The following is a 22,543-nucleotide window of genomic DNA, read 5'->3' on the forward strand; positions in this document are numbered from 1 at the left end:
GTTGTTGCGCCACATTCACGTATTGCTTTAGCGCAGCTCAATCAGAGCATGAAGCAAAGGGACACAAGCAAAGAAGGAAAAATTTGGCAGATACCACGCATTGTGGGAATCAAATTCATTCGAAGCAGTCAGCGTGTAAACTGTGGCGAATTTTTCGTTTTAGAGTCAAGCGCTCAGAGGTGGACAGACGGTTTTGTGTAAATTCAGTAGTTGTGCGAATATCGTGGACTTACCAGGCACGCCGACTACACTGGCCTCTAAAGGGTAGGTCATGGTCCCTACTCATAGCTGTTACCTCTTTTTTCCCTTCCTTATGTGCCTTTTCTTCATGCTCAGAGAAGGCCGCGGGATCGAATCCCTGCCGCGGCGGCCGCATTTTGTATGTAGGCGAAAATGCTTGAGGCCCGTGTACTTAGATTTAGGTGCGCGTTAAAGAAAATTTCCGGAGCCCTCCACTAGGGCGTCCCTCATAATCATATTGTGTTTTTAGGACGTCAAGCCCCAACATATCTTCATGCTCAGAGTTACGCTAAAGCAATACACGAATACAGTGTTATAGGAATGACCAAAGTATGTAAGTATTAGCCACATGAACGAAATGGTATGTCTTCTGCGGATGACGGATTCGTGCTTTTGTCTCCACGCTCTGTCGCGACGCAGGGCCGGCGGCGGCGACATGGCGACGGCCACCGCCGAGGATTCTAGCATGGCGTCGCTGTCGCTGGCCGCCGAGCGGGAGGCTCCCCGGAGGCGTCGACTGGGCCGCTGGCTGCGCGAGCTGCCCTGGAGGTGCTGGCGGTGCTGCTCGCGGGCCGCGGGCAAGGACGGTGGTACCCCGGGTACCGAGCCCAACCGGCGGCTTGTACCCAACCACACGGTGCCCGACGACACTCCGGCCGCGCAGCACCCGAACCGCGGGTTCGCCGACAACGCGGTGCGCACCACCAAGTACACGCTGCTGTCGTTCGTGCCGCGCAACCTGTTCGAACAGTTCCACCGGTTCGCCAACCTGTACTTCCTGGGCATCGTGCTGCTCAACTGGGTGCCGCAGATCAACGCGTTCGGCAAGGAGGTCGCCATGATACCCGTGCTGTTCGTGCTCGGCGTGACCGCCATCAAGGACGCGTTCGAGGACCACCGCCGATACGTGTCCGACAAGCGCGTCAACAACTCCACCTGCCGCGTCTACAACAAGTGAGTGCAATGTCACCTCTTTTCTCTGACCACTCTTTGACAGCTGGTTGGCTGAAACTCGTTTTTCTATCGGCTCTATCGTTGGCGACTGAGGAGTCGCGGCGGTGTTGTTAATGTGGCTCAAGACGGGCTCAAGAAGTAGCAGGTTTTGGATGTATCCCGTTCGAGCTCTAGTAAGCGCCGTCTCAGCTATGCCACGCAATTGCGACATTAACTCTCATTCACTGCCTTGCTAGATAAGATATGGACTTATAGATTGAATGACTACACGTGTGTCCGCGAGCATCTACATTTGTCTCATTTATGGACATGGTTACATTTTAAAAATTTTGATACGCTGGTTCGCCAGAACTTAACATCGTTCTAAAAGGGTTGACTGGAGTCATATTTAAAACTTATTCTATTCTAGCATGGTGCTTGACACATTGAGCTGACGCCGCACTCCGTGCTTGGTCCTATAGCGACTGAAACGGCGTTCGAAATGTTCAAGCGTTGCGATCCTTGTCCCGTCATCTCTCTTGTAAGGTGAACTTGTTGGCTAGTGGGTTGAACACCTTGAATCGGGAAACAGCGCGGTAAACAAACGAAGACGAAGTAGAGGAACGAACTGCTTAGTTTTTTTACCGCGCTGTTTCCCGATTTAAGTCTCTCGTCTACAAACAAACAAATTGTTGCGCGTCGGCGTCGAAAACGGGGAATCGCAAACTGCACTTGGGCACGACGTCGAAGACCTCGTCGTGTCGGACGTCTGTCGCCGCTACGGGACGCTGACTGACGTCCGCGAGGTCGGCGCGCGCAGACAGCATCTGCCGTCCGCGCACGTCCGCTCACGCTGCGCGGCTTTTCGAATTTCATGGCTTCGCTCCTTTTGAAGGTCACCCCGCGATGCGCGTTCTATCAACTGACCCTCACCCCCCACAGTGTCCGGAGGGGGGGTCGTTTTCTCGCCACCTCGCATGGATGCGGTGCCGCTGCATATTTGGCAAAAGCCGCCGCACGACCGGAACTGTGTGTAGTGCGTGCACTATACGACTTCTCCACTTGTAGATTTTTTACAGCTGTCTTTCACCTATATACTCGCTCATTATTTATTTATAGCGCACATTTGCATCCTTCTAAGGGTCAATGTGTGCGGCCTTATCATCAGCATTCGTCTCTCAGGTAGCACACACACACACACAACATATATTTCTAATGTAGATAAAATCAACAACAACAGAAGAAATACAGGTTGGGAATAAGCTTCAAATCGAGAGGAAGTTCGGAATATATGCGTATTAATGAAAATTGAATACATCCGAACAGGATAAGCCTAGCAGCAATGATATGTCGGGGGATTTTCGCTGTCGACTCTTACATGTCTGTCGCTGTCGATGCATCACACATTAGTCAAATATTCGACATCTTTTCTTTTTTCTCAAGACGACAGCAGGTGTTCCGAAATACGACGAAACACTCGCGTCGTAATCGTCTACAATTTCCTTTTCGCACGTACAGAGTCGTGCCGCCACAGCGAAACCTGGAGAGGAACTTGGGACAGAAATCGCTGACGCTACAAAAAGATTAATAATAATAATTGTTGGAGTTTTACTTCCCAAAACCACAAGATGATTATGAGATGCGCCGTAGCGGAGGTGTCCGGAAATTTCGACCAGTTGGGGTTCTTTAACGTGCACTTAAATCTAAGCACACGAGCCTCTATAGCATTTCGCCTCCATCGAAATGTGGCCGCTGCGGCCGGGATTCGATCCCGTGACCTTCGTATCAGCAGTCAACCACCATAACCCCTGAACACCGCGGCGAGTTGCTACAAAAACATGGTTGATCCCTCTGTCATAGAAATCGGTATAACACGAAAGTAAAACATGTCTTCACAGACGTTGCTCAAGCAGAAAGCACGCACGGAACGAACATGCACAGGATGAGCGCGAACTAGCAACTATCACAGCTCGACAGTTAAAGCGCACTGGTTAAATACAACGAAGGACGCACGAAACGAACGCACAAGTATAGACAGGATGAGCGCGAACTATCACAGTTGTAACTTATTTCTTTTTGAGCAGTGTGCTCCTTTCGCAAAAGCGGCCGCTGCGGTGAGCGAAATGACCTTTGTGCTCTCTGTAACTTGAACGCAAACCTGCGGTGAGAGCGCAAGACGTACAAGATAAGCGCGCGCGCAGGAGCGACCACGCCCTGTAGAGACACACGCTCATCTCAACGCGGGGGGCGACGACATTTAAGGCGCGCTCTTCGAGCCCTTCGCGCCATCTCGCTAGTGATAACGAAAACACGCTGATGTACCCTGATATCTGAGTACCGACACTGGCAAATGGTGTATATGAATAGCACGCACTTAGTATGCCGAAGAACGTGCCGTTTGTGGCGGAGTCGTTTCGTGCTGCGCGCTGGGGATCGAGAGGTCGCGAGTTCGATTCCAGGTGACGGAACGCTTTCTTATAGTTTTTTCTTTGCCATATGCTAGTCTTTATATTCTACAACGTCATATCCGTGACGGAAATGCGTCAGCGGAGCCGTGGTGGACCCCGGCATAAAACACTTTCGTGTTAAAAAGACTGTCGTAACCGCTTAGCTGTTGTACAGAGACAGCTATATAGCGGACGTCGCTTCTACAACGCTGCGACACGGATTTCTGTCTGGGCCATACCGCCATTATTTCCTGTTGTCTTTCTCGACTGGACGGAAGCGCGTAGCCGGGGGCAAGGGTGAGGTTGTGAAGGTGCGCCGGAAAGAGATTGGGCGAATACAACTGTGTAGAGCCTTATTACATTGACCGCTGTGACAGGAGCCCTGTCGGGAGCTGGCACGACCGCAGCAGCAGCCTCTCAACAATAGGTGCGTGACGCCGTTTTGAGCGAAAGCTCCCCGAGTTGCATTGTGCGCGCGGACCTCCGTCGCTTTCGCGCTCAGCGGCGAAACGGCAAGCGGAAGCTGTTTCCGACGAGACGTGCACGACGTCACTCTGTCGTGTCACACGCTTGAAAAAAAAAAAAAGAGAAAGAGAGGAAGACCGCTGTTCGCTCGGGCGTGACCGTCCTTCTTCCGACAGGCACTTGTCCGTGTGCACGCCACACCAGTCTGCATTGCGTGGCGGCTGCTGCTGTCATTTGAGCGATTCCTCCTCGTGCCCACTCCTATCATGCAGCGTGCACTCTTCCTTTGGCAGTTTTCGGTCACTGATGTTTTGCGCCGACGATTACCTTACGGTCGCTCTTGCTTAACCGACCTTCACTTGTTACGATGCAGTGTCGCCTTTGTTTTCGACACAATAACACTTCTTTTGTGCTTTCTGCTAAACGGACTAGACATTAGCAACACGAAATTGGAGCTTTTGCGTGACCTCACGTGCGTATGCGACGATCGGCGTCACAGGTTTCGTCTAGCAAATGTCTGTAATGAGTCGAGGGTACAAAAAAACAAAACAAGACAATTACCGCCCGACAGGCATAGTGCGTGTTCGGTACCCGCCGCTTTTGCTTTTATCCGCCACGATGGTACAGTGGTTACGGTGCTCGGTTGCTGACCCGAAGGTCGTGGGTTCGATCCCGGCCGAGGCGGTCGCATTTAGTTGTAGGCGAAATGGTAGAGCCCCATATACTGTGCGCGATGTCAGTGCACGTCAAAGAACACCAGATGGATGAATTTTCCGGAGCCCTCCACTACGGCGTGCCTCATAATTATATCACGTTTTTGGCACGTGAAACCCCATATATTATTATTATAGCGAGATTGTCTTAGTCTACACACACACACACACACACACACACACACACACACACACACACACACACACACACACACACACACACACAGTGTCGTCGACTTCGTAGTAGTAGTGTAGTAGTAGGCGTCACGCAGGTCACGTGACAAAAAGGGAGTTAGTAACGAAATAAATGAAACGAACTAATGATCATGATGATGATGCTCGAAATGTGTAAGCGCGCATATTTCAAATCTTGCTGCGGATTTTCGTCATCACGTGATCTCGCTAGCCAATCAAATACACTCGCGCGCTTACAGCTTCGCTGTCCCTCGGTTTTCACGGCGTTGAACTGGCTACAATTATTATTATTATTATTATTATTATTATTATTATTATTATTATTATTATTATTATTATTATTATTATTATTATTATTATTATTATTGTAACCTCTGTTTCGGGGTCCGCGTCGTCCAGCTCAGTTTCGATGGAATCACCTAGCTCTGCGTTTTAATTGTCAATATCTGATGGCAAAGCGCTTCCCTCTTTGACGTTCAAGCGGCGGCGCACCGCGAGGAACGCCCCTGGTCGGGCCTGCTGCCGCCTCGCTGTTGTCGTCGGTCGCTGCAGTCTGTGTGCCGTGCGTGCGGGGCATTAGGCCAACTCCTCTGTACTATAGACCGTTTTCACGGAGAGGAGGAGCGTAGCCTCGAACCGGTATATTTTCACCGCTTTCTCTCTCTCCACCTCGGCCGACCGCTGCCGCTGGTGTGTGCGGATTCCCGAGTTTTGCACTGCGTGGTGCGTGAGAGGTCAGCGTGTTTCCATTTTTCGACGCGCTGAAGCAATTGTGCTGCCGCAAATCGAAATGATGGACGAGGACAGGTTACCCAGCTACCATTGCGCTGTGTTTGGCTGCAGCAACAGCAACGGAAGCCTGAAGGACTGGCAGCCAAGGCATGCGAAGTGCACAATGCTTTTAAATGACTTCGCTTCTCTCAGGTCGCACGCCTTCTCCCGCAAATGGTATATTATATGTGGTGTCTTCACTTATGGCCACATTTTCAAGTCATCAAACCAGCTTGTGATTGTGCTTGGGTGCTGGTACACTTTATCATCTGCACCAAAGAGAACCAATGTCAATGCTGACGATTAATACACAAAATGTTTGGCCAAGAGTTGTTCTCTCATAACATCAACCTCTCTGATTTCTATGCTACAGCACATGATTTACAATGCCTGCGGCTAGAAAATGTTCCACGTTTGTGCGTGCAATTTCGAGGTTATCGAATTAGCACTTTCCAATCTACATGACAGAAAGGCCTGCATGACATGTGTGCTTTGGCGCAGGTACGCGTCTCGAACGTTTCGTCGAGAGCATGTTCTTTCCCGACTTGACAATTTTGTGACGATAACTAAGGTAGCGTTATGACAACCGCACCTTTTATTTTTTTTTTTCCGCGCGAAAACCTGGGTATCGTGAATAATCGGCCCAGGTTCGTTAAAGCCAGGTCGTTACTTGGACACGTGCGCTTGTCGTAATGCTTCTCAAATACTCGCCAGAAAACAAATTGACAATAATGTTACCAAAAGCGGGCGCCCTTTCGGCGTATCGCTAGTGGCGGCGGCTCGCGCCGAAGCGAACTTACGCCATGTCATGCTTCCAGATGTGCAACAGGCTTATTTTCATTTTATCATCGTGCTGTTTCTACGCCGAATTTTGAGCTCACCCGTCGTACATCTGTTTCTTATCTTGTGCAACGATCAGAGGCCACAAGCTTTTAACTACGACGGCGACACGAATGAACACAGGCATCGGTGTTTGTGCTCCTGTCGTTCCAAGAACATTGTATTGCGACGTGCTAAGCGGAACCAAATGGTCTGTTAGGGATTATAGTTACTTTTAACTTGCATAATCACGGCTCGGAAACCCGAGAGTCATCTTAAACATTAATGCGCGCACCTAGCGCGCAGCCGGACAATGGCCTACATGTTCGCTCGTCTCCATTTACGTTTCTCCGATTACTTCGAGAGTTGTCCTAAATTTAACGCTCTCTTATAGCGCATATTCCAAGAACCACACCGAGGTCAGCTATAACAAAACATACAAAGCAATTGCCAGTTTACAGATGCTGCTTAAGAACTGCATTGGCATTCTACTCATCGTCGGCACTGCTGCGGGTACGTCGCGTGGGCCGCCGCTGCTTGCTGTTTCAGCCATTTTGAAGCTGACAGCTTAGCGATTATTTACCAGCGCCTTTACACTCGCGAAGCGTTGCTCTGTTTTGCCCGTGTACCGCGAAGAACAGCGATACCTTGTGAACCGAGCGTATACGCTGCATACACCGCCGCGGAACCCCACACACCGGAAGGGCGGCAAAACACCGCAGACGCTAGACGGCGCTGCGGCAGTGGCGAGCTTTAAAAATGGCAGCCTCCTTGTGAAATTGGTGTATACACACCCCCGCCTTCGTGTTGACCTTCGCGGTTCCCCTCGCCTCTCACGCGTTTTTCGCTCAACGCCGGCGTTATTTTTGTCGCGGAAGTTTTACTCTCACTTAACGGTCGTGCGATCGTCTGAACGTCCCCCGCGGCATCGTGCATTAAAACTTTAGCGCCTCATGTTTACCGGTTTACTTGACCGGAAACAGGAAATCTTGTCAAACCCGAATTCGGCCGCTCGTATAGACCAGAACCACGACCTCCTCTATAAACTTACGACCTGCTCACCGGCGCCATCCCTACGGAGGCGTGTGGAGCTAAAAATTGGCGTGTAGGGACCGGAGGTACCGCCAGGCGCCGCCACAACTTTCCCCCATAGCAGACGACGCACGACCGTTGTGGTGCACTCGTGTGTGCGCGTTCCTCTCATTGTTTTTCTAGTCTCTAACGCGTGGATCGAGCAATACACTGATTTAACGTCTCGAAGCAACATTCTGGCTGTGAGACGCACCGTGTTGGATGGCTCCGGGAAGTTCGTTACCGGATCTCAATCTCTGTGCGAGCGCTTTTGCGTCCCCATCTAAGTGCAGGCAAACGAAAGCAATATGCGACACATAACCCAGAGTACGTAAGCCTTATTTCCTCACTTTTTTTTTTGTGCAGCGGCGCCTTACCTAGCCGCTGTCTAGCAGCCAAAAAATAATTCGTTCGTGGGCGAGACGGTGCGATCTTGTAACAAGTTGAAACCGAAGTTTCTACGACGCAAATGAAGACGACATACGGTACGAACGACGCATGCGATGACCCGTGTAAGTTTTCATGACCTACCCATCGCCCTTCAAGTATATCGTTGTCATACTGTGCGCGGATGACGACAGAAGGGAGTTGTGCAATCGTCAGGGTGCTTTGGGTCTAGCGAACGTCTAACGATGGAAGCGTGCGACAAAACCGGCGGATTATCATAACGTTGTTACAGCAATCTCTCGCACATACAAATGTTATCAAACACAATTTATTGCAGTTATGGCCTCTGTTCGAGTGTCGCTGGCATTGCCGCGTCTCACACCGGCGATGCGACCACGCTTTTACTGCTGGAGCATTCACATACAAAGCGTTACGAGACAACAGCTCTTGCGTGCTCTATTTCCATCATAGGAATAACGATGTATAGAAACGCGAGTTTCATTTATAATCTAAAGCATGCTTTTTAACTGGCTAAATCACTTTGCACTGTCCCTAGTTAGATTCCACGAACTTTAAGCATTAACCCACATGGTATTTCCCACCAATAATGTACTATTCCTGATGCTGCCTGAGGCTTCAGCTGCCAATTGTTTCCTTCACATCATCATAGGCGTGCGCAGAGGGAGGGCAGGGAGGCGCCCCCCCCCCTACTCACCCAAGAAGAGGGGACGCAAAATCTGCCCAATACATTGACTTAATAGGGAGGGGGGGGGGCACCGCGATGAGCCTTCGCCACCTCCCCCCCCCAGGGAACCCCTGCGCACGCCAATGCACACCATGCGTGTGATGCATGATGTACCGACCGATTCCTTCACCCTTACAATAAAATGCTTAGCAGACAAGTCCCTTATGACCGCTATAATTTATGTGCATAAATTGCTTGCTCAATGCTAAAAATTGGAATTTTCCTACAAGTTTACCGCTCAAAAACATTTGTAAGTGGCTGTATTCACACTTTACAATGGAAAGAAACAGATAAGTAAGCTTATGGTTCAAACGAATGTCTTATTCCCAGAATCAATGGTACACTGCAGCACCAGTAGTAATAATAATCTAGTCCAATACATTGCTTTTGAAGCATCAGATACCAATACAGGAAAATCTAATCTGCAACGAAAATGTTGATACCTGCAAAATGCAATTTCTTAGTGCACAAAAACATTAACAGTGCAATCAACAATACCTCTAGTAAAAAAAGTGAGCAGTACATCCAAGGACATAAAGGAATATACATATTTATGCACATTCTACCTAGCACCCCACGCTTTTCCTAAAGTCCATCAGCATTCCATCTGCAATAACTACTGGCAGAACTAAAATTCAGCCCTGCTCAAAGCAAAGTACTGCCCGAGGATCCAGTAAACACTGCTTTTGGGACCAGACAAAATCTCCCAGATATCCAACAACTTAAGTAACTCAATGCAGGGGTGAAATATCCGATGTCATTATCATGACCCGACTATTCTGTGTCCACTGCAGGGTAAAGGCCTCTCGCAATGATCTCTTGCCCCGTCTTGCACACGCCAATTCCGTTTTATTCCTCAATTATCAATTTGAATTTCATCAAGCCACCTAACTCGGCTGTTTACCTCGGCTGCGCTAGCCATCCCTCGATATCCACTCCGTCGCTCTCGCTACACGTTGGTTATAGGTCCTGTGCACTACGTTGCTTGCCCAGCTCTACTTTTTTTCTATTAAAGATAGATGTGACCAGCGATAGCCTTCGAGTGCCACAACGTCAAGCGAACGCACGCACGCACCAAGCAGAACAGCGGCTTGGCAGCTGCAGCGATGGGGGTAAGTTGTGGCGCCAAGGCGTGCTGCGGCACTTTGGAGAACTAAAAAAAAGCAAACAAGCAAAAGCAAATCTGGCGACACGGGGAGCGGCGGCATGAGCAGGTCGTAAGTTTATAGAGGAGGTCGTGACCAGAACACAGCGAATTCCATGCGTAGCGCCATATTGGCATCGCGCGTCGCGCCATCTATCGTACACACTACGAAACAACATGCCCGCGCTGCCGCGCCAGCAGACGCTACACAGAGCAAGCACGGAACTCCCGGAACTCAGCCCGTCGGAGAACGTGTTTCGCGTTTTTTCTAGCCTGGACATTTTCGCAGTTTTTATTAGAACATCAAGAACACCTTGCTCATGCAAGTCCACAATGCATACGCTATATATACGTGCTCAGCAGGCTGCGGAAGCAACCTTGTCAGGTAAGTACGCTGTCACATTTGTAAATAAAACGTCCTCGCTGCAGTACGCGTGAGTCGTAATTGCAATGCAGCTCGCGAAAGAGTGAAACGATGCTTTGTTCCCGCATATTACAAGTGCGCACAAAAGTTTGTGAAAAGTTGTCATTTTAACATGCATCGCGTAATAATTAGAGTACGCTTTGCGCGTATTTCGCAGAACGTAATTTTTGTTCCACGAGCACTCTTACAATAATGAGTCTTGCTCACAAAAGCGTGCTATCAGGGAGTATCACCTGCAGTGACGTTCATCGATCCCTTTTGGAAGCTATCTGCACGGTTTTGATTCTGTAACGATGATGATTTACACGCGAAACGATGCTACACTTAGTTAAGCCGATATTGAAATGGGCGGAATCCAGCTGTCTCTTATTAAATGTGTGCTGTATAAATATGCTAAAAATTTAGCTGCTTAAGCTAGCGCTACGCCTGCGACGTAAAGGACACTGGCGCGAGTACTGTTTACTTACGTGCCAATATATGTATTATGTGCAGCTGGAAGCCCCGTGTCCAAATAAATTTGGGAATATCAAACACTGAAATGAAAGCACGAAATTCTGGCCAGCTGTTGAGGAACACCGTACCATTTACTACCTTTTAAAGGCGAAAGCTTGTAACCTTGAAGGCATGGATGCCATCAAAAGCACTAAAACTTGATACTACGTTGAAAGTGGCAAAGCACGCTGATTGCTTGTGCTTGAAAGCACTACCTTGCACTACATTTTCGTCAAAGAAAACGCATAAGGGTATGAAGTGCACCCCCGCACAAAGCTCGCGCCTGCCTTCAACCCAGCTGCGTGTCACGCAAATTAGGTTCGTAAAATGAAATAGGTGGGCATCACACTGCAGAATACACGCAGTTAGTGTACTTACTCGCGCATTTTCACTCGGCTCCTAGTTTTTCTGCTTGAATCACAGTTATCCATTCGCGGCGAAGCTCAAAACACCGTGCCGGCGCTATTCCCGTGGTGCGTCGTGATCGCCGGTCACAACGCTAATATCCTCCTGTTGCGCTGCTTGTTTTGGCATCCAAAGACGACGCAGTGGTGCCCAGACGAGCTCTTATACGCTGAAGCGGCGTGAACGGGTACTTTTTCGCACTTTAAAGCCTCAGAACTACAGCTTGCCCTGTTTACTTAGTGCAACCCGCGCGCGCCTCGGCAGTCCGGCCAGCCCGGCGTCTGGGTGCGAGAGTATCCGCTCGGCTCGCCAGCAGCCTGGGTGCGAGACAGGCGTGCTCTGGTGTATAGTCATGGCGTAATACTCAGCGAGACCATTTCCTGCCCTGGAGTCATCTTTGGCGTAACGGTCGGTGTTGATGTTGGTCGCGTGAGGCCTGTCACCCATGCAAATAAGAGAACGTGCAGTCGCGCTCAAATGACTTGCGACACGGGAGCACGTGACCTGTCAAGAGCTAAAATGCTGCGCATAGCTTCAGCTTGCTTTCGTCTGCACAGCTAAATGGTATTTCCTTATTTTTTGTCATCTGCAAGTGACAGCACAAGATTTGTTGGCAGATATAAAGGCTAGTGGAAGCCATGGGGGTTCTTCGAGTTCGTGAGGCCACGCGCTCCCGTGTTGCAAGTCATATTGAGCGCGACTGTACCTATGTTTGTCCGTTCACTTCCTCCGTCAGCGTACTTATTACGTACGATCTTAGCAATCTCTCCCCCCTTCCTCCCCTCCCCCTCCCCCCTCTTCCTCTGTGTGGCAAAGCGGCCGCGTAAGCCGTAAGAGCTGAAGATGGGATCCTGTGGGGGTCATGTTGTACCCACACTGTAAACCACTTTGCACCCTTAAGGGGGTTTCAAGCAAGCAAAACACCCTTTTGCCTAACCAAATTTGGAAAAATTAGGGTGTAAAGGTGCTTTCCTTCCCCAAAACAACATTTAGGGGGTAATGCTCTAGCTAAACACCCTTTAGGAGTTAAGGGTGTTATGTGTTATCGAAACACCCATGGCCCATACCACAGCGTGCCAGATGATAACTGGGACTCGCTGATTAAAATGTCGTTGAATCTTCGGCGAGTTTAGATTAAAAGATATGTCACTTTTAGGGCTATCTACAAGCGTACCATAAATTTACACCTATTCTCCTAATGTTTAATGTTCATTTATACGGAACAGAAATATCTCCACCGGCACTGAACGGCGGCTTAAGATACTATGGCTATATATACCAGATGGTCAGTGTAAGGCTGTGAGCACGAGCGCTCCGTCCATGTGGTATTTTACAATACGCTTTGTTGTGTGTGCCGCGGTGTGGCGCGTGCGCACACCTTCTATGCTGATGTAATCTATAATTGCATATTCCCGGACTGGTAGATTTTTTTTTTCAAATTTCTCAGTGATAAGGGTGTTTAGGCCGTTGGAAACACCCTGTGGTATGGGTGTTTTGATACGTCAAAACACCCTTTTCCTAGGGTGTAAGGGTGTTAGTTATAGACACGGCAAAACCCCCTTAAGTGTGTAAAGTGGTTTACTGTGCATGGAGGGCTGTGAAATGTATAGGTGTGAGAGATCAAGATATAATAGAGAGGTAAACATTGATCTTATATATATTAAAATTCTACGGCATGTTGTTCCAGAACCTGATATATGCGTCAGACGTAAAAATGGAAAATAAAAAAAAAATAACGTGACGATGTGGACGAAGCCAATATATAGTTCTTCGTAAAAGCAACAGGCCCCAAATTTAGCCCCGCTCAGCTTAGATCAGCCAGACCTCACCGAAGTCGTCTCTTGCAACCCAGTTCTGCTCAGCGACTTTTAAAAAGTCTTGACGGAGGCTGTCCTCCATGTCTGCGTTTCTCTGTCGCGACGTGTGTGCATACTAGCTACTCAGCGTTTTCGCGAGGCACTGCCGTTCCTTTGGCAGTCGCGGACCTTTCCGCGTTCTTACGCGTTCGTCCTTGAAGTCACTTGGCAGAGCCCTGGCGTTATCTTTATTTTACCGTCCTGTACATCCTCCAAGGAGAGGAGCCCACCCATGCAGATCAGCAGAGAAAACGGTGCTGCTATGAAAGAGAAGCGCGGATCCTGGTGAGAGTGTATTTAAAAACGGTTGTAAGCGGCGTCAGCGTATTGTGGCTATATACTGCCCTCCGAAAACCGCGCGCTTGTCTGCCCGTCTGTAACGTGACGCGGAAAACAATGCCCAGTGTCTTGAGCTGCTGTATGTTCTCTCTGGCAACCAACGATGATTAATGCCAGCTACATGATGACCAACTACGGCTGGTGTTGAGTAATTGTGGCTGTCGTCTGGCGTTGGCTATTGTTACGTGCTATTTTTTTTTTAATTCTTACTGTACGCTCTTAATCATGTCCTGCGTAATGTTCTACTTATAGCCAGGACATCAGACCTTTTTGGTGTAGTTTCCTGGCTATGGATAGCACTTTATAAGCGGGGCCTGCTAAGAGTGTAGGGCTCAGGATGTTGTCCCCGTCACCGTACCTAGGCCAATCCGGTCGTATTTTGATGGTATGTTACGCACGAGTAAGCTTCTAAAGCGAAGTGCCAGTGTGCAAACGACACGAAACTTAGTCGCTACTTACTTAGTCACTGCAGTCACTATAGTCACTACCGAACTCAAGAATATCTGTGTCGACTTACCCCCGACGAATGCGCTAGCATTGCGTCGAAGCTGCAGTCACCAATGGTATAGAACAGCTCTAGACAAAGATAGCACAGTGTTGCCATGTATTCGTTAAATGACACGATTTGAAATAATATCTTACGCTTAACCCGACAATCTCCCAGTACGAAGTGTCAGTTTCTTTTTTTTTTTTTTGTTCGTACATTTACGGCCGTTCGAGGGCGCCGTTCGCGCAGCGGCAGCGTCGTGACCCAGAACGGGAAGACGAATGCATAAACAGAGAGAGCAGGAAGCCAAGTCACGTGTGAAGAAAGGGAACGCGCTTCGCCTGCGGCAGCTCGACGCGTTATGCTCGCCGAGCATTTTGTCCTCAGCTGTGCGCAGTCTGTACGCGTGTCTTTGTTATTATTTTTTTTAAGAAGTTGCTCTTTTCGGGGAGTGTCGGGAACTTGACGCCTCTTTGTCGTTTTTTTTTCCTGGGTGTTGTTCATAGGCCTGCCATTGGTCCCTGGCTTTCCGGGGCAAAGATGGAAAGTAAACTGCTCTTTTGAATGGAAAATCAGGGGATCACTAGTCGCCATTATCGTCGTAAAACACGTGTAGCCATAACCCCGCTGATTAAAATACGACGTGAAAGGTCCGGCTGAGTAAATGTATAGGACAAATGCCCCTCCCCCCCCCCCCCTTCGGTGACGGAGGGGGGGGGGGGGGCTTACCCCGTGCACACGCCTATGATGTTGTTTGCCCCCTCTGGTTGCTCGCCGTATTTCGCGCTCCTTTTTTGAAGAAAACTGGGTTGTCTAACTGTTCCGCAGCAACAGCAGCGATAAGGAGGAGAGAATATCGAAAGAAAATTAAGGTTGAAACGTCAGACGGAATAAAAAACTGCATGCGCGTGCGCACTAAGAAAGTGGGAAGCACCTCTCTCTCCTCCTTTGCGGTCGTTATTATTATGCGCCGTGGCAGTGCACGCATCTGTGCGTGTACAGACGGCACGCTCCCTGGGCTGGCGGTAGCCATTGTGGCTGCGCGCGCCGCAAGATTCTTTCCTGAGCGTATGGATCTGGAGCGCAGGCTTGAGTGCGTCCGGTTCTGAGACGTTGCGCCTCGTCTGGCTCGTTGCTCTCTCGCTGGTTGTGGAGAGGCGAAAGGGAAATCACAAAGCTGCGTCATCTCGCGTTGAGAGGACTTTGACCTTCTAGGTTTCGCCGGGTCGTATACAAAATATTTCCTGCACGGGCGAGCGCAGTCGAGGGTGTACTACATAAGCAAGCTGTCTGTGGGGGTGGCGCGGTGATGACCCGAAACTATACATTTGGTCGTGGCATATGCAGTCGTCAGGACTCGACTTATTGAAAAACGTCAGTAACCTGCCGCCACCGATTCAATCAATAAAATTAATCACTAATTTTAATAATAAAATAGGGATATGCAGTGAATATTCAGAATGTAGTTCCCAAGGCTATGAATAGCTGGTTACGTATCTTGTGATTAGTCGAAAGCATTGGGCTTCGCCGAAATGCGTTGTCGTCCGCGAATTACCTCTGAGCTAATGATAATGAACTGAAGTTTCACAGCCATATACACTGCATTCCTGTCGTATTTTATAGGTGTACACTGTCCTCGCTGCACGTGATTCTGTTTTAAATGCTTTTGATGTGGATTACGACTAAAGTGAGCGTGTACGTCGGACTCTAATATCTTGATCACCACTGCGTATACTAGTACGCACGTGCAGACACCTTAGGAATTGCCGTGCCGGAAAGAGCTCGGAAACATTGGCGTAGCCAGGGGGGAGCAGTGGGGGTCGTCGTTGCACTCCACACACACTCACTCACTCACTCACTCACTCACTCACTCACTCACTCACTCACTCACTCACTCACTCACTCACTCACTCACTCACTCACTCACTCACTCACTCACGCACTCACTCACTCACTCACTCACTCACTCACTCACTCACTCACTCACTCACTCACTCACTCACTCACTCACTCACTCACTCACTCACTCACTCACTCACTCACTCACTCACTCACTCACTCACTCACTCACTCACTCACTCACTCACTCACTCACTCTTATAATCTCCCGCAGGGAAGTTAAAGGAATATGTGTAAATGTGCAGAAATAACCGTAGAAATATTGCCGTCCATGTACTTGGCGTAGGCAGAAGAAGCTTCCGTAATAATTTCCCCGGGGATTTGAGCGCGTGCTCGCAGGCGTCGTGCGGATGTCGTCTTCGTTCCTGCTCAGCCATGTCAGTTCCTAGGTTGTCCGGATGAGCGGCGCTCCCGTTTTGGCGCGTTTCGTCAGTCGTTCGCCTTTTTCTTTCTTTTGCTGTTTGCGAACATCGTTATGCTCCGGTTGAAGCGTAAGACGCCCTCGCTTGAACAGCTGCCAGCGCGCCCCGCTGCTAGCCAAAGACAACACGGGGCCGGCCGACGCGCGAAATGCTCGTCGCGGGCCGCCAAGATTGACGCCTTCCTCCTCCGCTGTTCGGCCACCAAAAGCGGCCGAGGGACGACGACGACGACAGCGTACGCGTCGACGCCCCCCACCCCCGCTGCGTCCCCGCCTGTCAGCTTGTTGCACATAGTCGTAACACCGCCACAGCGTGTGCCGCCGCCGATGGGAGGGTTGTGCATGCACGCGTAACCATCACACACTTCAGAGGACGCTATAGGAAAAAAAAAAAAAAAGAACGACGAAAGAACAAAATAGTATTGTAGGCAACTTAATCGCCATTGAACGAGGATGGGTTCGATCCCGGCCGGCCGCGGTCGCGTTTCGATGGAGGCGACATGCTAAGGCCCGGTGCTAGAGTGTACTAGAAGGGTTTTCGGGTACGCTCTATCGCTAGTGTGCGAAGTCAGTGCACGCTAAACGGACCGACAACCAACTATTATGCGAAGGTCGCGGGATGGAATCTCGGCCGCGACGGCCGCAGTTTCGATGGAGGCGAACATGCTTGAGACCCGTGTACTTAGTATTAGGTGCACGGTTAAAAAAAAAAAAAAAAAAAAAACCTTGAGACCCGTGTACTTAGATTTAGGTGCACGGTTTAAAAAAAAAAAAAAAACCCAGGTGGTCGAAATTTCTGGAGCCCTCCACTACGGCGTCCCTCATAATCGTATCGTGGTTTTGTGACGTAAATCCCAACAGTTATTATTTAACCAATTTTTATGGTACCTGTTTCCTTTAGTGTAACGGAAAGCTTACCAGCGGCGACTATGCATTCGTACACACAGCATATGCTGCAAACAGTGGGAGATGAGCGCGACAGCGGTTCGTACTTGCGCGCTGCGGTTTGCTGCGCATGCGCCGCGGCTTGACATGTCACACCAGTTGCCGCGAAGGCAGCACAAAATAGTGCAGGAGGTGTATAATAATATACATACTCTAATTCTGGACACTAATTATGGTGCGCATAAAAACAGCAGACTACGTACAGCAAACAAAACGACACCATAGTGTAGCATCAAGGCTCTTCCCAGAGCTAGGCTGTGCGACATACCGGTTTTTTGTGACTTTTAAGCGTAATTTAATCATATAATCCTACTGAAAGCTCGAAAAGGATGCTTGAATCTGCCGCTATAATTCAGTCTTCTCATTTCCACCCGAATGTAATCACACTTTGTAGCTCACTCCCTTTAAAGTGCACCAGATGGCAGAAATTTCCGGAGCCCTCCTCTACGGCGTGCCTCATAACCACAGCGTGGATTCGACACGTGAAACCCCACAAATTATTATTGAAGTTGAACTGGGACAATGTCGGCGTTGGCGTACATTAGCCTTCCTTAGCGATCGATTAGCCATCTTAAACCAACATTATATAGCCACTGGTGACGATTGCTCATAGTATGCAAGTAAGTACGGTAGCTGAAGTCACGTGACTTAGTGAGACGCTCTGTTAGACCGCACCCTTCGGCATCGGCCCATATTTTACTGTGGAAATCTGACTTCGTACTCTGCTGTAGAATGTGAGTGCTGCATGGAAGAGGCCTACAGAGAGACAGACTGACACCTGGACAGAATGTGAGAGGGGCTAGGGCGCCCACCTTCACCACTAAAGTATCGCAGGCACATGGACACCAGAAGCACCTTTCTCGCCGCGAGAAGACGTTTGGTAAACTTTAAAAGGTGAAAAAAAGAAAATACGGTAACGGGTGGCGACGCCGCTGTGGAGTTTCTGCACCAACTCACCATGACGTCACAGATTTCGACGGCTTCCGATGGGGCCTACCTACGCTATGGTTCTTTATCGGTAAAAATGGATCTGGAAATGGATAAAAGGAGCTCCACTGACTCAAGTCTTTGGTTCTCCACAGCAAGTTGCAGCAAATTTTATTGAGCCAGTATAGCCAGAATACGAAAACAACTACTCCTTCGAAATCTGATTTCACAGGGACATCCAGGTGCCGGGGTTTATGTGCGACATTCAAGACTGATACATTGCCCTTTTTCTCTTCAAATAATGGAAGTGATCGCGAAATTAGTGGCTGTATAGTTCGCAACTTATAATTTGTTTGTCTAAATTGAGTCAGTCTTTCAATTTATTGTCTTTGTAACTGTTCGTCCCTTATTTTTTTGGTAGTCCATCGCCTCCTCCGACGTGATCGAAACTAAAAGCGCAGAAGGCGAGGACAGACAAGGTGTTTGAGACACATATATTAAAGACCGGACTCAGAGTTGGAGTAGACGACACTAAATGGCTGTCACAGGTACCGTGTTCTTCGCAAAGACATACGAAAGCATCGCTTAAACTGATTCACAAAGCGAGTTGGCATCCCCATTTAAAATATTTAATTATTACTATTTCTTCTCGTTCAGTATTTGTCGCGGAGCTTCAGTGGTCCGCATGCATTGGTCCGGCGCTCATTTGTGGCGGAACGGCGCACCCTCCGCTAAGGAAGGAGTGCACGGCGCACGTCTTTCGCGCGCGCGCCACGTCGCGCTCACGTGGCGTCGATCGGCGCAGGAAACCCGGTTATAAACGGGGCTGGGCACCGCAGATAAGTGAGAGCAGCCACGTGGTGCGGCGACGCCGTGTACGGCAGAGCGAGGCTGCTGCCGCTGTGTGGCCAGGTGCATGGCATGCGCCCGGCGTATACTGGCACGTAAAACATACGACGCCGCCCCACGTTATTACTATAGCGGCACATGCCGCGGTGTTGCCGCGGCACCGGTGCAGCGGTTTCCTTTCTGGCCGTGTCTGTGTTTTTTCCAGTGTGAGTGGCGCCCCTTGGCGTGTCACAAGGACGGGGCGTTCACTGGCTCCCTCACCGTGGCTTCGCGAGCCATCGCGGCCGTTGCGAAATGGCGCGATGCGACGCACGTACGCCACACACACACAGCTCTGTACCACATCGCATGTGGGTGGCCCCGTTGCGGACGGGCTCGCCGCTGTGCCGTTTCACTTGCTGGCACATTTGCCCCGCGGTACTCCTCCCCATAACCATTCCAAAGCGCGCCAGCTTGATCTCGTCGCGCGGATGTGTTGTGCCGCCCGCGACGGAGGTGCCTTGAGCGCAGGACAACGGGAGGCGCGACCACCTTTTCGCCGGTGCAGGCGTTCTCGTTTATAGTGTAGGGGGCCGTATAGTGGAAGCGTCCTTTGCGTCTGCATGAGTCGTAGACCCCGCGAATTTTCTCAGCCGTGTTCATCGCGAGGCTTCGAAGTGCGGCCGCCTGTTGCAACCTGTTTTTTTTTTTTTTTTTCGCTAACTAGTGGATGTGTGTGCGCGCGAATCGTCGGTTATGTATACAGTCGCGCCCAATATGAGTTGCAACAAGTTGTCTGTGCTCAAAGTGGTGCCAACGCTGCAAAGCTGCGCCGACGTAGCAAAAGATTAGCGAAATAAACACTGTTTCAGTTACAAGGTATTCTCTAAACCAAATTAACGTTTGCCGGTGTCACCGTTCAGGCTTGGGGCCCCTTCATTCACGGCCATCGTGTTGCAACGCCTATATTGAACACGACGGTACACGCGATTATAGAGGAAACGGGTTGGCATGTGTCACAACAGAGTCAACAGCAGGCCCGCGCTTGATATTACGCCGTTGGTGGATATATTGGCCTGTATTGTTCTTCAAGTGGGCTTCGCCATTGTTTTTCTGTCAAGTTCCTGGTTACTTCCAGTTCCTGCAAGCCCTGGAAACCTCCGAAGCTGTGATAACCGCTAAATTGAGTACCGCCAAATTGAGTTGGCAAGCTTTGGCAGCGAGTCATTGTAGCTTTGAGCTAATTCTGATGCCGCACAAGGCGAAAGAGGAATAACGGTGTCATATCTAATCTGTTTACTGCGTGTATAACAATGTGTGGTGAGCTCATACGATACACACCAGGGACCTATAGCCAGAAAGAGTGGTTCAGCCGCTCTCTATGTGTGTTCGTGCGTGTGTTTGTACGTGATCGTGTATATCTACGCGTGCAAAATTGAAAATTTTCGTGGGGGGGGGGGGGGGGGTTGAACACCCCCCCTCCATGGTTTCGCCGGTGCTCGCACGATGGCAGAGCATGACAAAAAGGAACGTCCAAAGTTGAGTTTTACACATTCTATAATATATTAGAAACATCCGTTCTATGAACAGGTGTACGTTGGCTCACAACACTGAACACGATAAGCGTGTCGTCAGGCGAGCTCTTTTAAACTTGCACGTTTGCTGCATTCGTTGCTGCAATAGTGAGATTAGGGTTCTCTTTCATACTGGAAAATTGCTAACCCTGAAATTGCGTTCTCCGAAACGGACGCGTTTACTGTATGGAACGAACTGGAACAATATAGAGTCTGGTTGAAAAGAGGTATCGGGGCGCGCGTCATCATTGCGTTTATTTTTTATTGTACCTTATTTTCTTGCATTCGCGCTGCCTCATCGATTGCGTCGACAGTATGTACCCGCCGGTTTTCTGGGAATGGCAGTTTTGCGAATAGAACGGGCTTCTCCTTGTGCGTCGGCAAGTCCGGAATCGTAATGAGGCGTTCTACTTCATCGGCCGCTCGGCGCATGAATTTATAGTCTGCGGCCGCGCCTTTTCAGACTTCCCGACCGCTGACTGCTAGCTTTAGTAAGCTACTGTGAACCGCCCCCACAAACAGGGGACGATATTGCGGATGCGCCCTTATACGCTGGACATGCAGTCTTGTAAGGCTTCCGTCATAATTACAGCGCTACGAAAAAAAAAAAAACCCCAGAAACATCAGGGCCACCTAATAGGTTATTCTAGAACAGGGTGCCCAGAGCTTTGCGTAGGCAATCGCGTCTTGTGTTGCAGTACTTACTCCTTCCTTTTCTGTCCCTCATACTGTATTTGTAGGGAAACATACGTGATTGCGTGTTTCGCTCACGTCCGTTGCAACAGTCCACCTTGTTATTCGCAGCTCCGTTATTCTGGTCATCGACAAGACACGTAGAATATATTCCACGTGTCTTGCCCCCCTCCATCCCCCCCCCCCCCTTGGGGTCCCTTGTTTGTGAAGCGACGCCATTACGATTTTTGTGTGTAACCAAGCATTGTACGTTTGTATCTCTTACCGTGGTATACTACTCCGTCTCTCCAGGAGACAGTGCGCAAGTGCTAGGGGCAGAAGAAAACAAACAGTAATAATAAATAACGACGCGTGGCCTCGTGTAACTGTTGGGCCGTAGAGCCGGCCCGCCGCGTGTTTTCGTCGCTTTCTGCACAGTTCTACCTTTCTCTATCGGCGGCGGCTAATAAGCTTTCCCGCTGGCTGCGTGGAAAGCGAGCGCCGCCGCCAGTATAACGGTTACAAGGCCGGCTCCGGTGCAGCTCGACGGCTGTACGCCGTGTGGCAGCGCATGATCTGACGCATGATCTGATCCGCACTGCGGCTCTCCTGGCGCTTGCTATCGCGGCCTGCGAGGAAAATGGAGGATGGCGATGAATACGGGAGCAGAAAGAAATTGTGTGTGTGAGAGAGGGCCAGGAAAGCCGCTTTGTGCGTAATGCCGACGTGTACGTAAAGTCGGTTCCAAAGGTGCGTGCTTGCGTGCGTATGCGTGGCGCCGAGCTTATATTCCAAGGTTGCGGCATTGGGCTTGCATGCCTCTTTAACGCTCTTGGCACCCGCCTTTTTCTTTCTCTCTCTCTCCTCGTGGTTCGTATTTGTTAATTATTTATTTCTTTTTTGCTAAGTCCCTTTCCTCCTCGTTTTCTTCTTCTCTTTTCTTTTTTTTTTTTCTCGTCCCACGTCTCGCCTTAGTCTCGCAGCTCGTTAGGCTTCTTGCCGCCCTATAATTTCTTTTTTCATTTCTTGTTTTCACGTCGTTGCTTTGTGTACGCCTTCTGTGATGAAGCTGCGCTGGAGTGTGTACAGGGGGCGCCAGCGAAATGTGGCGAGCGTGAGCATGTCGATGAGTTCGCGAGAGTGAAGCTATGGCTTAGTTGCATAAGATTGTGTGTGCCACTACAAGCGAGTTCCATCGGAAAGGGGGGAGGGCGAGGCGGGAACTTATGCGTTGTGTTTGACTGTGTTTGTTCTTAGCGGGGACAAAAGAGAGACAGCTTCCGTGCCCCCCCCCCCCCCCCCCACTGACGACCCCCGCCCGCCCCTCTTTTAGTAAGACATCGA

The 22,543-nt window shown here is 49.8% G+C and overlaps 1 protein-coding gene across 1 annotated transcript in view; it reads left to right on the forward strand.

Moving 5' to 3' along the window:
• Positions 1–22,543, forward strand: part of LOC119382645 (phospholipid-transporting ATPase VB) — a 134,199-nt gene that overhangs the window by 5,252 nt on the left and 106,404 nt on the right. The window contains exon 2 of the mRNA XM_037650440.2: positions 661–1,194. Within this exon, the coding sequence (XP_037506368.1) occupies positions 677–1,194 (518 nt within the window). The 5' untranslated portion in view covers positions 661–676. The remainder of the gene's footprint in view (positions 1–660; positions 1,195–22,543) is intronic.

This window comes from Rhipicephalus sanguineus, chromosome 2 (genome assembly GCF_013339695.2).
Source record: "Rhipicephalus sanguineus isolate Rsan-2018 chromosome 2, BIME_Rsan_1.4, whole genome shotgun sequence".
Lineage (NCBI taxonomy): Eukaryota > Metazoa > Arthropoda > Arachnida > Ixodida > Ixodidae > Rhipicephalus > Rhipicephalus sanguineus.